Below are 13,293 nucleotides of genomic sequence, written 5' to 3' on the forward strand. Positions count from 1 at the left end.
GATCACTCAGTTTCTTCATAGTTTCACACCTGAGTGCTACGGTTGGAGGCGGCTGCTGCGGCACACACAAAGCTCCACCTTCACCCCGACATGGAAACATGCACTGAGAGAAGGCCTGAAGCTCAGCCAATCACAGAAGAGAATCGGGAATGAACTTGATCAGCTGAGAACAGAGACGGTGATTTGAGGTTCAGCTGTCAGAGTGAGGCTACCTCACAGTGGACCTGAGCCCCTTTCCTTGTGCATCTCCCATCAGTTCAGTTCTTTGGGTCCCCACAAAAGCAAAGACCTCCAGGGCAAAGGTATTCTTCCTATTCTTCCTCCCTGCAAGGTGACATACAAAGAAACAGCAGACAATCCTTCGCCTGTACGTGTGTCATGGTCCTCCAGGCCTGCTGTGTGTCGCTGCCATTTCTCTCTCGGCATGAATATGTAGTGTTTTTGTGTTTGTTTCTTTAACCAGGCCTGCTGGATCCAGGATCCAGGACCTTCACCCTCCTCCTCTAACCGTGCATGTGAACCAGCTCCCATCTGTAAGTCTGCTCTCCTGTTGTTGCCTCAAAGATTACTCATTTGTCATCTCCTCAGTGCAGCAGCCCTGGTGTTGTTTCCCCGCAGAGAGGGAGAGAGAGCGCCAGCTGTGGATTAGTGCTGGTAGAAGTGTATCGAGGCTTCGAGACGACCTGAAACCGTCTCCTCAGTGACACCTGCTGGACAATTTGGCTATCACCACATCTTGATGATAATATTGTGTGAAACAGTGACACAGTAACATTCGTGTTGCTCACAATAAATCAGTTTGTAAAGCCAAACAGAGAGAGGAATGACTGCAGCGTTTCCTGTAATAACCATGTGTTTGGGTCACTTTAGGTTCTCTGGGAGTTCATGTTATCAGGTTTGTTTAACACACTGTCAAGCAAAGCTAGAGGCTGACATAGCATCAGGTTTTGTTTTTAATGAATTAAAAATCACGCTGCTGTGGATGTTTTATCCTGTAACACTGACATGATGTTTTACTGAGTCTGTGAACCTTCATTACTTCTGTTGTTTATGATAAATTTGCAGCAGAAGCATTGGTGGGAATTAAAAAGGAAAAAACTAATTTGCCATGAAAACAGTTAAGAAGTAGATCACCTGTATTTAATGGATGTGTTTTTTTAATCTTTTTACAGATTATTTTCTTTCTGGCGGTGCAGTGTGTGAGTGTCGGGTTACAGAGATGATGACATCACTGTTTTATTATAGAACTCCTGTTTTATTTCCTTCCTGACAGCAGAGAGCAGGTTTTTTTTGACATGAGCGCTGAGATTTTCTTCTCCTTTCAAGAGACTGAAAGGAAGCTCAGTCGTGTGAAAGCCTGGCTTTCAACATCCCGTTACTCCTGTCTACCTTCTTTATCTCTTCGACCATGTAACCCTTTAACCTTCACACACTTTCTTTCTCGATTGAAAAAGAACAAACTCTGGGACTGAATTCAGAAGTTCAGATGGTTCAACTTTAGACTTGAGAGGAAAACGATACTTCTGAACCAAACAAAGGACTAAACTTTGGGATGGAAATACAGGATCTTACACACCAATGAAATGAATGGGACTAAATGAGGAGGATTTAATGGAGCTCAGGTTCAGAATCATGAGGCCAGATTAATGGCATGGTTAGTTTTCCCTGTGGTCTCTCTTTTCTGCTGCCTGTAAGATCAATCTTCAACATCCTTTGTCCATTGTATCCACTGTCCCTCCCACGCACATGTCCACACCGTCTCAGTCTTGTCTCTCTAACTTTGCAGTGAGTGCACTCCCTTTACCAGCCTTAGTCCTTGTGTTTAAAGTCCCTACTCTCACCTCCACAGTCCCGTCCTTCCTTCTGTCTTGCTGCCTCCGAACAGCTTTCCTTGTCTCCTCCTTTGTTTGCATTAACACCCTGTTGGTCAACAGCACCAGAGGCCATCATCATGAACCTGGGCCCTGACTGATTCAGTACGTTTATGATCCGCATGTTTGATTTTGCAGAGATTTTATGTATTTCCTGATTTGACCTTCCCTATTCAGACACACAGTCAGATGCTGCTCTGGTTCAATCAGCTCTCTAAAGCGATTCCTCTGCTTCCTCAGATCTGCTGCCAGCTGCTAACAAGAGTTCAAACTGTCTCACTGACATCGTATGAATATGTATGAATGCGTGATACAGCTTCTACTCCTGCATCAAACTATAATGTTCTCCATGTAACACATTTGGTGTGTATATAGGCTACATGGTGAATTCTGATTAGTAAAGTAACACAGTGTGTAACATCCTTCAGCATCAACTTAAATCTCTGGAACGCTTGATGTAACCCAACTGTGACGATGAGCACCTCAGTCGCTGTGCACCAACACAGTGTTCTTTACTGTGTGTTCACCACAGAGAGGCAAGCTAGCCTAACTCTGCCCTGAACTGCACAGTATTTTTATGCAACCTTTAAGTAAGACAAAGTTAGTACACCCCGACTGTTATGCAGGAGCATTCACAATATGAAAAAAATATAACTTCACATCATAAACTGTCAAGAGATTTATTCTAAAAGACACTTCTTCAGCTGAGAGTCAGACAGTGAAGACACACACGCTGCAGACTTTACTTGCAGGGCGTTCACAGAGCTCACATCAGAGTGGGGCCCTGTGAAGTGTGCGCTCTGTTCTTGCACTTGTCCTTATTTATACACAAGAAAAATGAAAACATGTGTTCAGTGGAATGTTGATACGTGAGCATGTGTGTGTGTGTGTGTGTGTGTGTGTGTGTGCGTGTGTGTGTGTGTGTGTGTGTGTGTGTGTGTGTGTGTGTGTGTGTGTGTGTGAACTGCTTGTTCAACTTCTTACTATCGCTGTGGGAAGATTCAGATAAAGACATCAGAACACGTTTTATAAAGAACAATCAGCTCTAAGCAAGGAAAAGGTCATCATGCAGTATTCTATCACATGTAAACTTATATCATTAAAAGCTTATACTCACTGCTAAGTACAATTTTCCATTGACACAAACTTTGAAGATGCAGAGCATGATGTCCCATCATCAGACTGCAAACAAACATCCACCAGGCTTCTTTGTTGGCAGAGGTGATGATTCTCCCATCAGGGATCAGTAGAGTGTATAAACCTGTGGTATAAGCAGCAGTCACTGAAATATTACTGTTTCAGATAAGAACTCTAGCACATAAAAGCAAATCTGTGCAAACTGACTTACCTCTGCAAGTGTGAAGCTCAACAAAAATCTGACTCTCCAGTCACAGACAAACAAAAAACTCCAGCTGGGAGATAGAAAACGCTGTCTGGGTCCTGCTGGATGTTGCTGGTCAGAGTCCCACATTAGCAGAGTGCTTCTTGGTCCCACTGACCCATGTGGACAGTGACTGTGGAGAACTGTTCTGGAAAACAGAGAAGAGAATTAAAATGACAAAAAGTAGCAGCAGTTCAGATCTGATTTAATTTAATTTCCTTCACACAGCACATTCGTCCAGGCTGACAGGTAAACATAGAATTAATCTCAGGTAACATGACTCAGAGTAGAGATTCAGTAAGAAAGATTGCAGGCTCTAATATTATTACCACACAATCCAAGGACACACCGACAGCTCAGATTTCTAGAACTATTTAAACAAATGTCTTCTGAATATTCAATTCAGGTTCACAGTGGGAGGGTGTGTGTGTGGGGGGGGGGGGGGGGGTGTCGTGGAATTTTTTTAATAAAGTCTGCAACACAGAAAGAGCTGTGATCAAGCTATCTATTACTGCACCAACACACATCAAACATCACAGTTCAGTCATGTCAGCGCTGCCACAGAAGTGGTGCTCCTACTCCTTTATGCATTCCAAGGAAGAGGGAGGAAGTTACAAACTGATCCTACCACACTTCACGTGTCTCGCTATGAAACCTAACGCATCAATGGTTAAGCTGTTTTGTGCCCTTGGCCTTATCAGCACCTGTAAATGGAGTTGTTTTCTCAAACTGCTGACGCTGAAGTAAGTTCATCTAGTTTTAGAAACTTTCACTGAACAGTAACAGTGTCACAACTAAGCATATGCATAAGCACTTAAATACTTTAAATGAGAATATCAGAAAAATTCTATTACAGAGGTAGAGCCTGTCCCAGTAGTCACAGGTAGAGCACACCTGGACAGGTCACCAGTCTGTCAGAGGACTAACACAGAGACAGACATCAGAGTAACAAATCTATTTAAAATTAATGTAAGTTTGCTGCAGCTGTATGTATGAACATGTGTTTCTGTGCTCACAGTCCACCTCTCAGGAACCTGCAGTTCATTTTTAGTCAACTGTGAGATCCTGTTTGTCTGTGATTTGAACCGAGGGAACAAATCGTGGCAGGATCAGGATTATTTGTATCCTGCTGTAACTTTAATGTACAGGAAAACTGTACTCTGTCTCTCTGATGACGTCACAGAGCAGAGTCCTTCTGTCCAATAAAGGATCTCAGATCAGCTGCTGCCATCTTGTGGCCACAGTTGGTTACTGTCTCTGAAAGTTGTCTCATGTTTCCTGTTGTCCTGCTAACAAAGGCTGGAGCTCATCATGCTGAGAGGGCAGCAGCATTTTGTGGCTCTTCACACATGTTCATTATATTCTGATGATCCTGGATGGAGACAAACTACAGATAAGTGTGTTCAGCCCAACTAGTTTATCTCATTACAGCAGTTTGATGTTTCCCTTTGAATCCCCCTGAAGATCCTGACAGTGAAGCACGTACATAATACTCCAGCCTTTCAACTCTGAGCTTATTTAGTTCTATTAATACACTGAAATCTCATTTGTGTCATGAAGAAAATCTTTAATCAAACAGAATTCAAAGATCAGAAACATTTCATATATGAAGAGCCTCAGAAAGGAGAGGCATCTAAGGCAAGAAGAGGGGTCCCTATTTGCCTCCAACTCTCTCAACAACACCAACGACCAGGACCAGGGACCACGACCTTCCCCAGTCCCCCAAACCCCTGACAGGCCATCACCCTCCTCCCCCTTCCTTTCTCCCTCCTCCCCACACCTGAAATTCACTGAGGAGATGATGGAGCGAGTCAATGCTTGGCTCAGATCTACCCCCCGTCCCAATCCCTTTTTGTCCCCCATAAACCCCCCACCAGAGCGGCCAAAGGTTCGCCATCGAGCCCCACCCTCAACAGAGCAATCGAAGTCACATTGCCCAGCCTCGCCCCCCTTAGTTCCTTACCACCTTCATGCTCTGTCTCCGCAGTCTGATGTGTGATGTGTGGAGGGTCCGGGCTGCGAGGATTATGGCAGTGGTGACTTTTCCCAGGAGAAGCTGGGACCCTGTTTACTAGAAGGTTTTAAAATCTCTGTACTTTCAGGTGACAGAAGGAGACATGTGGCCTGGTCAAAACACAGAGAGCTGCACTCTAAAAGATCTTTAAACATAGTAAACATACCGTGTGTGCCACAGACTGCTGCCAAACACGAGGGGACAAGTAATACCTCTAAAACACTTAAGTTGGCTTTATTAAACGTTAGATCTTTAGCTGGGAAAACATTTTTAATTAATGATTTAATCACTGAGCACAGCCTTGATTTTATGTTTTTAACTGAAACTTGGTTGGACCAAAGTAACAGTGGAGCTGTTCTCATCGAGACGACCCCTCCTAACTACAGTTTTATCAGTGAGGTCAGGGCGAGCAGGAGAGGAGGAGGGGTTGCTGTCTTATTTAATGAATCATTTCAATGTAAGCAGCTATCTCCTGGAAGTTTTCAGTCTTTTGAATATGTGGCTTTACAGCTGAAGGCCCCAACCAAAGTTGTGTTTCTTAATGTTTACAGGCCTCCCAAATACTGCACAGACTTTTTTAATGACCTCAGTGAACTGCTGTCTGTGATCTGTGTTGATTTTGACTGTGTAATTATTGTTGGGGATTTTAACATTCATGTGGACAACCCTCAGGACAAAGGGACTAAAGACCTGAGTAACACTCTGGGCAACGTTGGGCTGACTCAGCATGTAACAGAGGCCACACATAATAGAGGACACACTCTTGACCTACTGATCTCCAAAGGCCTGAGCATTTCAAAGGTTACTGTGTCTGATGTGGGCGTGTCTGATCATTACTGTGTTTTCTTTGAAAGTAAAATCTCAGCCCACACAAATATATCAACAACAGTGATCACAAAACGGTGTATAACTGAACACAGTAATGCAATTTTTAACCAGGTCTTCCCATTAACACCTGACCTGCCCAGAGGGTCAGTCAATGAGCTCGTCAATAGCTTCAATGCTAACATGTTAAATGTAATGGACACTATTGCTCCCATTAAGGTGAAGGTTATCTCTGGAAGGAAAAAGTCTCCATGGAGAAACTCCACACTGGTGAAAAATGAAAAAAGAGAGTGTAGGAAAGCTGAGCGCAGATGGAGAAAAACAAACCTCCAGGTTCATTATGACATTTATAAAGAGAAACTTCACAATTATAATTTACAACTGAGGAGTGCAGGGAGGTCCTACTTCTCTGACATCATCACTAAAAACAGCCATAATGCTCGGGTCTTATTTTCTACAGTTGACAGGCTAACGAACCCTCCTGTGTCAGTGGCAGCTGAACTTCATTCAACCATGGCCTGCAATGACTTTGCCAAATTCTTCACTGAAAAAATCCAAAAGATTAGACAAGCAATTGGTACATCAACAGCAGATCCAGGATATGTACTGTGTCCACCAAAAAACTGTTTAAACACCATGAAACAGTTTCACCCGATTAACAGCAAAGACCTGGAGGACATCTTAGGTCAACTGAACTCCTCCTCCTGCTGTTTAGATGTCCTGCCAACAAGTTTTTTCAAAAAGGTCTCAAAGACTTTAGAGTCAGACCTGTTACAGATCGTCAACTTTTCTTTATTATCAGGTGTGTTTCCAGAATCACTAAAAACTGCTGTAATCAAACCTATACTGAAAAAGGACAATCTTGACAAGACACAAATGAACAACTACAGGCCGATCTCAAATCTCCCATTTTTAAGTAAGATCATTGAAAAAGCAGTTTCTCAACAGCTCAATTACTTAAAACAGAATAATTGCTACGATGCCTTCCAGTCAGGTTTTAGACAGAACCACAGCACTGAAACCGCTCTGACCAAAGTGTTCAATGACATATGTCTGAATACAGAGAGTGGAAAAATGTCAGTCTTAGTTTCACTGGATCTCAGTGCAGCATTTGGTACAGTTGACCACAACATATTACTCAAACGACTGGAGAACTGGACAGGTCTTTCAGGAACTGTACTAAACTGGTTCAAAACATACTTAGAAAACAGGAAATACTTTGTATCAATAGGTAACTTCACATCTGAGCAGACAAGTATCACATGTGGAGTTCCCCAAGGTTCCATCTTGGGACCCCTTCTGTTTAACATTTACATGCTCCCACTGGCACAGATTATAAAGAACAACAAAATAAACTACCACAGCTATGCAGATGACACACAAATATATATCACAATGTCACCAGGAGACCGAGGCCCTGTACAGGCTCTTGGTAAATGCATTGAGGAAATTAATGACTGGTTGTGCCACAATTTTCTCCAGCTAAACAAAAACAAAACTGAGGTAATAGTCTTTGGCGCCAAAGAAAAATGATTACAGGTCACCAGAGAACTTCAATCTATACATCTAAAAACCACAAACCAGGCGAGAAATTTGGGTGTAGTGATGGATGCAGACCTAAACTTAGAAAAACACATTAAGACAATAACAAAGTCAGCTTACTATCACCTCAAGAATATTTCAAGGATAAAAGATCTGATGTCTCAACAGGACCTGGAAAAACTAGTCCATGCATTCATCTTTAGTAGGCTTGATTACTGTAACAGCATCTTTACAGGTCTACCTAAAAAATCAGTCAGACAACTACAGCTCATTCAGAACTCTGCTGCTCAAGTCCTCACTAAGACCAAAAAAGTGGACCACATCAGTCCAGCTCTGAGGTCTTTACACTGGCTGCCCTTCCGTCAGAGGATAGACTTCAAAGTTCTGATGCTGGTCTATAAAGCTCTGAATGGTTTAGGACCAAAATACATCAGTGACCTCCTGACCCAGTATGAACCTTCCAGATCCCTCAGGTCATCTGGATCCGGTCTTTTATCAGTTCCCAGAGTCAGAACCAGACACGGAGAAGCTGCATTCAGCTTTTATGCTCCTTATATCTGGAACAAACTCCCAGAAAGCCTCAGATCAGCTGAAACACTCAGTTTATTTAAATCCAGGTTGAAGACTCACCTATTCTCAGCTGCATTTGAATAAAGCACCAAATCCACACTTTTAAGCTTAAATTTCAAAACATACATTAACTACTGATTTTATCTACTGTTCTGATTTTATCTGTTTTGATTTTATATACTGTTTTGTTTGTTTGTTTGTTTGTTTGTTTGTTTGTTAATTAGTTAGTTAGTTTATTTGCTTGTTTTAATCAATTTTAAATCATGCTTTTTATTTGTTTTTGTTTCTAATGTCTCTGTAAAGCACTTTGAATCACCTTGTTGTTGAATTGTGCTATACAAATAAACTTGCCTTGCCTTGCCTTGCCTTGCCTATGGAGTTAAACATGAATCATTGTTTCAACAACATATTTATTGTTGTCATAAACAGACAAGAAGACAACAACAAACTGCTCCTCCCATTCAACACATGTCAGTCCATATCCCAGCAAACTAAATCATCTCCATTTACACATCAAATAGAAACATGAATCACTTGTAATGATTAGAAACTTGATAGAATTTCAAATCTAGTTTGGGGAGTCATTCAGTGAGAAACAGTGAAATGATTTTCCATGTGAAAAGGTGGACAGCAGAAACAGAAAGAAACAGTGAAACTAAAAGAGAAACAAAGAGCTTTGGAACAACGAGGCAGCAGGAGGACAGCTGCAGTTTAACAGCTTCAACTCACTGACAGGAAACAACATTAGAAACATCATCATCCTCAACTCATCTGCTGCACTGACACTGACACCTTCAACGGACACACCTTCACTTCTTCGTAGGTGCCAATGTATGGAAACATCCTGTGAGTGAAAGTGTGTGTGAAGGTGTGTATGTGTGTGTTAGTATCAGGATCAGAGAACGACAGCTTTCCTCTGTTCCAGTCCAGATTCACTCTGATCCTCTGGAACGTCTTCTCTACTGAGAGATCAGTGTGAGGAGCTGATGGTGAGTGTGCTGAGTATTTACCTTTATTGAACCCTATTGACCATAATACAGACAGCATGACTCCCTTCCTCTGCACAGACTCTGCTAACACACCCAGTCTCCACATTGTACTTTCTCCAACTTCAACATCCCAGCTGTGAGTCCCTGAGTTAAAGCCCTCAGAGCCCAGGACAGAGCAGGAATGATCAAACCTCTCTGGATTATCAGGAAGCTGCTGCTTCTCTCCTCCTTCAGTCACACTGGTCAGATCTTCAGACAGGATGAGGTTTGGATTTGCAGTGTTTGGGTCCAGAATGAGAGGAGTGTAGGAGACCACGTCCTTCATGTTGTTCCAGATGTTGAAGGTCAGGTTGCCCAGGTGTTTGGCCTGGTCTATCAGAGCTCCTGAGGGCAGCTGTGGATCATCCAGCAGGGGGCAGCGCTGGACTCTTTCCACTGCAGCCTTGTAGTTGTGCAGGAATGAGATGTCTTCAGCTCTCAGCTCCTCCTCTGTGGCTCTGACTGTGTCTGAAAGAGCTGCTATCTCTCTGCTCTGAGCCTCCATCTTCTCCTTCATCATCCCACTCTTCTGCTCCTCTTCCTCCCTCAGTGCAGCCAGCCTGGCCTCCTCTTCCTCTGCTAGAAACTGGTGAAGCTTCTTAAACTGCTCCTTAATCTGCCTCTCTGTGTGTCGGGCCTGGACCTTAATGTGTTCTGCTGTTTGATCAAACTCCACTTGAACTTCTTCACAAACCTTTAACTTCTTCTTTAAGGGCTCCAGAATTTCCTGAAGTTCCTTCTTGTGTTGTTGTGCAGCTTCATCGATGGGTCTGAATCTGTGATTGGTGTGTTTTTCTGAGTCTCTGCAGACGAGACACACTGGCTGCTGATGGTCCAGACAGAAGAGTTTGAGTTTCTCAGAGTGCAGACTGCAGAGATCCTCTGAAGCTCTCTGATCTCTCTCCTGTAAGAACGACTCACACAGGTTCTTTAAAGCCAGATTTAAAGGTGGATCCTCCTTTGAAGATCTTCTGTTACAAACTGGACACTCGTGTGTTGGTCTCTCTCTCCACCATCTATTCAGACAGTCTTTACAGAAGCTGTGGCTACATGACAGAAGAACAGGATCTCTGAAGACCTCCTGACAGACCGGACAGCAGAGAGCCTCCTCTGATCTGGAAGCCATTGAGTCTGTGAGTGAAGCTGAAAACAGCAGACAGGAAGTACAGTCAGTCCTGGCTCCCCTCCCTCCTCTACCACCTTCACTGAAACTTCCTTTGAGTCGTGTTTTTGCTCAAACTCACATTCAGTGTGTGGAGCGTCAGCAGCTTGAAGCAGCAGTGTTGGAGTTTTCCACTTTTCTCTCCTGTAGCTGGACTCACTCAGAGGAAGCTGCTAGTTTGGTCTGAGCTCAGTCTGATCGTCTGTGCGTCTCTCTTTACTGAGGACGAAGAACTTCCTGTTTCCTGGTTTGTCACATTTGAGTGACGTGAGGGGAGGAGAAAATGTTGCTGTTTGACTTTTAACTAAGGTGTGTTTCAATCCTGCCTGCAGCTCAAAAGCTGTAAAACAGGTTTTGTGTCTTTTCACCTCCACAGGTCACAACATGAAACCTGTTGTGAAGTTTATAAAATAAAGTGTCACTCGGTGGTGCAGCTGTTTGTCAGCTTCTATTTTAGACTTTGTTCTGGTTCTTGTTCAGGTTCCCAGCAGTGGGAGTGTAATGCAGTCACACACACACAGGTGGTGTTAAGGTGGATTCACTTAGTTACAGACAGTGGTGTTATTTCCTGTAACTAAGGGTGTGTTTCACTCCAAAGTTCAGACATTAACCTGCCAGAAGTTGTAAAAGTTACTGATAAAGAGCTTTTATCTCATTTCACTTGCAGGTCACAGCATGAAAGCTGTGATGCAGCAGTTTGAGGAAAATTGCTGCTGATATAAAAATTTTTTTGTTCTTTTACAAAATATATAAAAGAGCAGAAAGAAAAGAAAAAAGTATAAAGAGTGCAGCAGAATGCATGTTTTAGTGTGAGTTGGTTCATCTGATCTGGTTGTGTAAAAGTCACTGCATGACACTGAGTGCTACTTTTGTGTTACTGACACTCATCTCTGACTCAGAGAAACGATTTCTCCCCTGTGATGTTCACACAGTGGTGAGTTACATGTTTGTGGAATTTTTCACGTTTTATAGAATAAATTTTCTCTTACTTTCTTTTTTCTGTTATTTACTAAAAAGAAATAATGAATTCTCCACACGTGTTTGAAGGTTTCATGCAAATATCATGTGATCTAAAAGTCAAATATCTGCTGATGGAGCAAAACAAGGCCAGATGTTGAGCAGCTGTATTGCTGCATGACATCAGCCCACAGCAGCAGAGACCGTGGAGCCAACATGTGAGAAACAAAGCAACACGCTGAACATCTGAACCACAGCAGGAAGTGTGACTCTTTGTAGACCTGTGGACAGGAAACACACAGCAGGTCCTGATTAGTAACAGGGTCCAATGACAAACATTTGTTTATCAGCATCTGTATATATGAGCACACAGAGAGCTCAGCTGGACACACTTCAGTCCTCCATCAAACACAACACACCTGCACAGCTGGACTGTGCTGCTCCACCAGCTGCAGCACAGTCCAGTCTTTACAGTCAGGGAGGGCTTTTAATTTGAAAGGCACCACACAGGAAGTTTCACAGGACCAGAAGAAGAACCAAAGGATGGTCTGTGATTTTAAGGTTAGGGTGATCAGCATCAGCTGGAAATATGAAACATATCAAACATGTGAGGAAGAAGCAGCAGCAGCTCACACGTTTACCACAACCACACACAGTCCTCTGAGAGCAGCGTGGCCTCCATCAACACACAAACTCAAACGCACAAACTCACTGTTTGATTATTGATTGATTGATTTTCAGAGGTAAGTAATTGAAGTTTATTTATTAAGCTCTTTTCACAGCGGTCACAAAGCGCTTCACACAAAAGGCTCAAATAAACATGAACATTAAGTGAAAATAAAGATTCAATAAGACAGTAAAATAAACAGGTAGTTTTAAAATAAATTAATAATAATTGAATTAAATGTTTCGCATTAGAAAGCCTGTAACAGAAACATTTGAACTGCTTTTTAAAGAATCCACAGAGTCGACTAAACATAGTTGTGGAGGCAGACTATTCCACAGCCTTGGTGCCACAGACTGAAAGGCTCTGTCACACTTAGTCTTTAGTCGTGTACAGGGAACAACTGACACATCATGAGTCTGAACGGAGACAACGAGCAGCAGTTTATTTTGTAAGAAGCTGAGATAAATAATCTAGGACGTGATCATTTAGTGTTCTGTGTGTTAAAACAAGAATTTTGAAACAAATCCTGAAATTTATTAGGAGCCAATATAAAGAAAATTAAATAGCAGTAATGTGAGCTTGCTTGGAGGTGAGAACGACGTGATTTGTCCAGGCTGGCAAACAGGACATTACAATAATCTAAACACGATGACACAAATGTTTTTTTGTGGATCGGATCAATCCATCCACAAAAACGGATCAATGGTTGTGCTGTTTTGTGCGCTTGGCCTTATCAGCACCTGTAAAGGGAGTTGTTTTCTCAAACTGCTGAAGTAAGTTCATCTAGTTTTCACTGAACAGTCTATAACAGTGTCACAACTAAGCATATGCATAAGCACTTAAATACTTTAAATGAGAATAACAGAAAGTTTCTATTACAGAGGCTAGAGCCTGTCCCAGTAGTCATAGGTAGAGCACACCTGGACAGGTCACCAGTCTGTCAGAGGACTAACACAGAGACAGACATCAGAGTAACAAATCTATTTAAAATTAATGTAAGTTTGCTGCAGCTGTATGTATGAACATGTGTTTCTGTGCTCACAGTCAGGAAGCTGCAGTTCATCTTTAGTCTACTTTAAACAGACCTCACAAAAGGCTGATGTGGCTGGATCAGTAGTCTGATTTAAGTACGATACCTTTGGCCAGGGATTCATCTGCTGCATCGCTTCACTGCAGTCTTACGTGTTTTCCCCACAGTGGTAATAAGGGGGCATTAGTCCAAGTTGGCGGCCAACCAAAGCGGTTTGACCGGTTTCGTGCGTGTGCGCATGCGCGT

General features: G+C 42.6%; 1 protein-coding gene across 2 annotated transcripts; it reads right to left on the minus strand.

Moving 5' to 3' along the window:
* Nucleotides 1–8,788: 8,788 nt before the first annotated feature.
* On the minus strand, nucleotides 8,789–10,357 carry LOC113019675 (nuclear factor 7, brain-like). 2 transcript variants are annotated; one of them, XM_026163469.1, is made up of 2 exons: nucleotides 8,988–10,357; nucleotides 8,789–8,858 (listed from the first exon to the last, which is right to left on the minus strand). In XM_026163469.1, exons 1-2 carry the CDS (start codon nucleotides 10,355–10,357, stop codon nucleotides 8,789–8,791), a joined length of 1,440 nt encoding a protein of 479 aa, XP_026019254.1. The 2 variants fall into 2 exon arrangements, with proteins under 2 accessions (XP_026019254.1, XP_026019255.1); XM_026163470.1 differs by lacking the exon at nucleotides 8,789–8,858 and having other exon boundaries at nucleotides 8,946–10,357.
* Between the last annotated feature and the right edge of the window lie 2,936 nt (nucleotides 10,358–13,293).

Source organism: Astatotilapia calliptera, chromosome 3, assembly GCF_900246225.1.
Source record: "Astatotilapia calliptera chromosome 3, fAstCal1.2, whole genome shotgun sequence".
In the NCBI taxonomy this organism is placed as follows: Eukaryota; Metazoa; Chordata; class Actinopteri; order Cichliformes; family Cichlidae; genus Astatotilapia; species Astatotilapia calliptera.

Excerpts from the sequence above, each read along its gene's own strand:
- LOC113019675 (XM_026163469.1), bottom strand. The coding sequence starts at position 10,357 with ATGGCTTCCAGATCAGAGGAGGCTCTCTGCTGTCCGGTCTGTCAGGAG. Across the intron at positions 8,859-8,987 it reads TGTCCGTTGAAGGTGTCAGT|TTTCACTGTTTCTTTCTGTT; the intron begins GTCAGTGCAGCA and ends TTTCTCTTTTAG.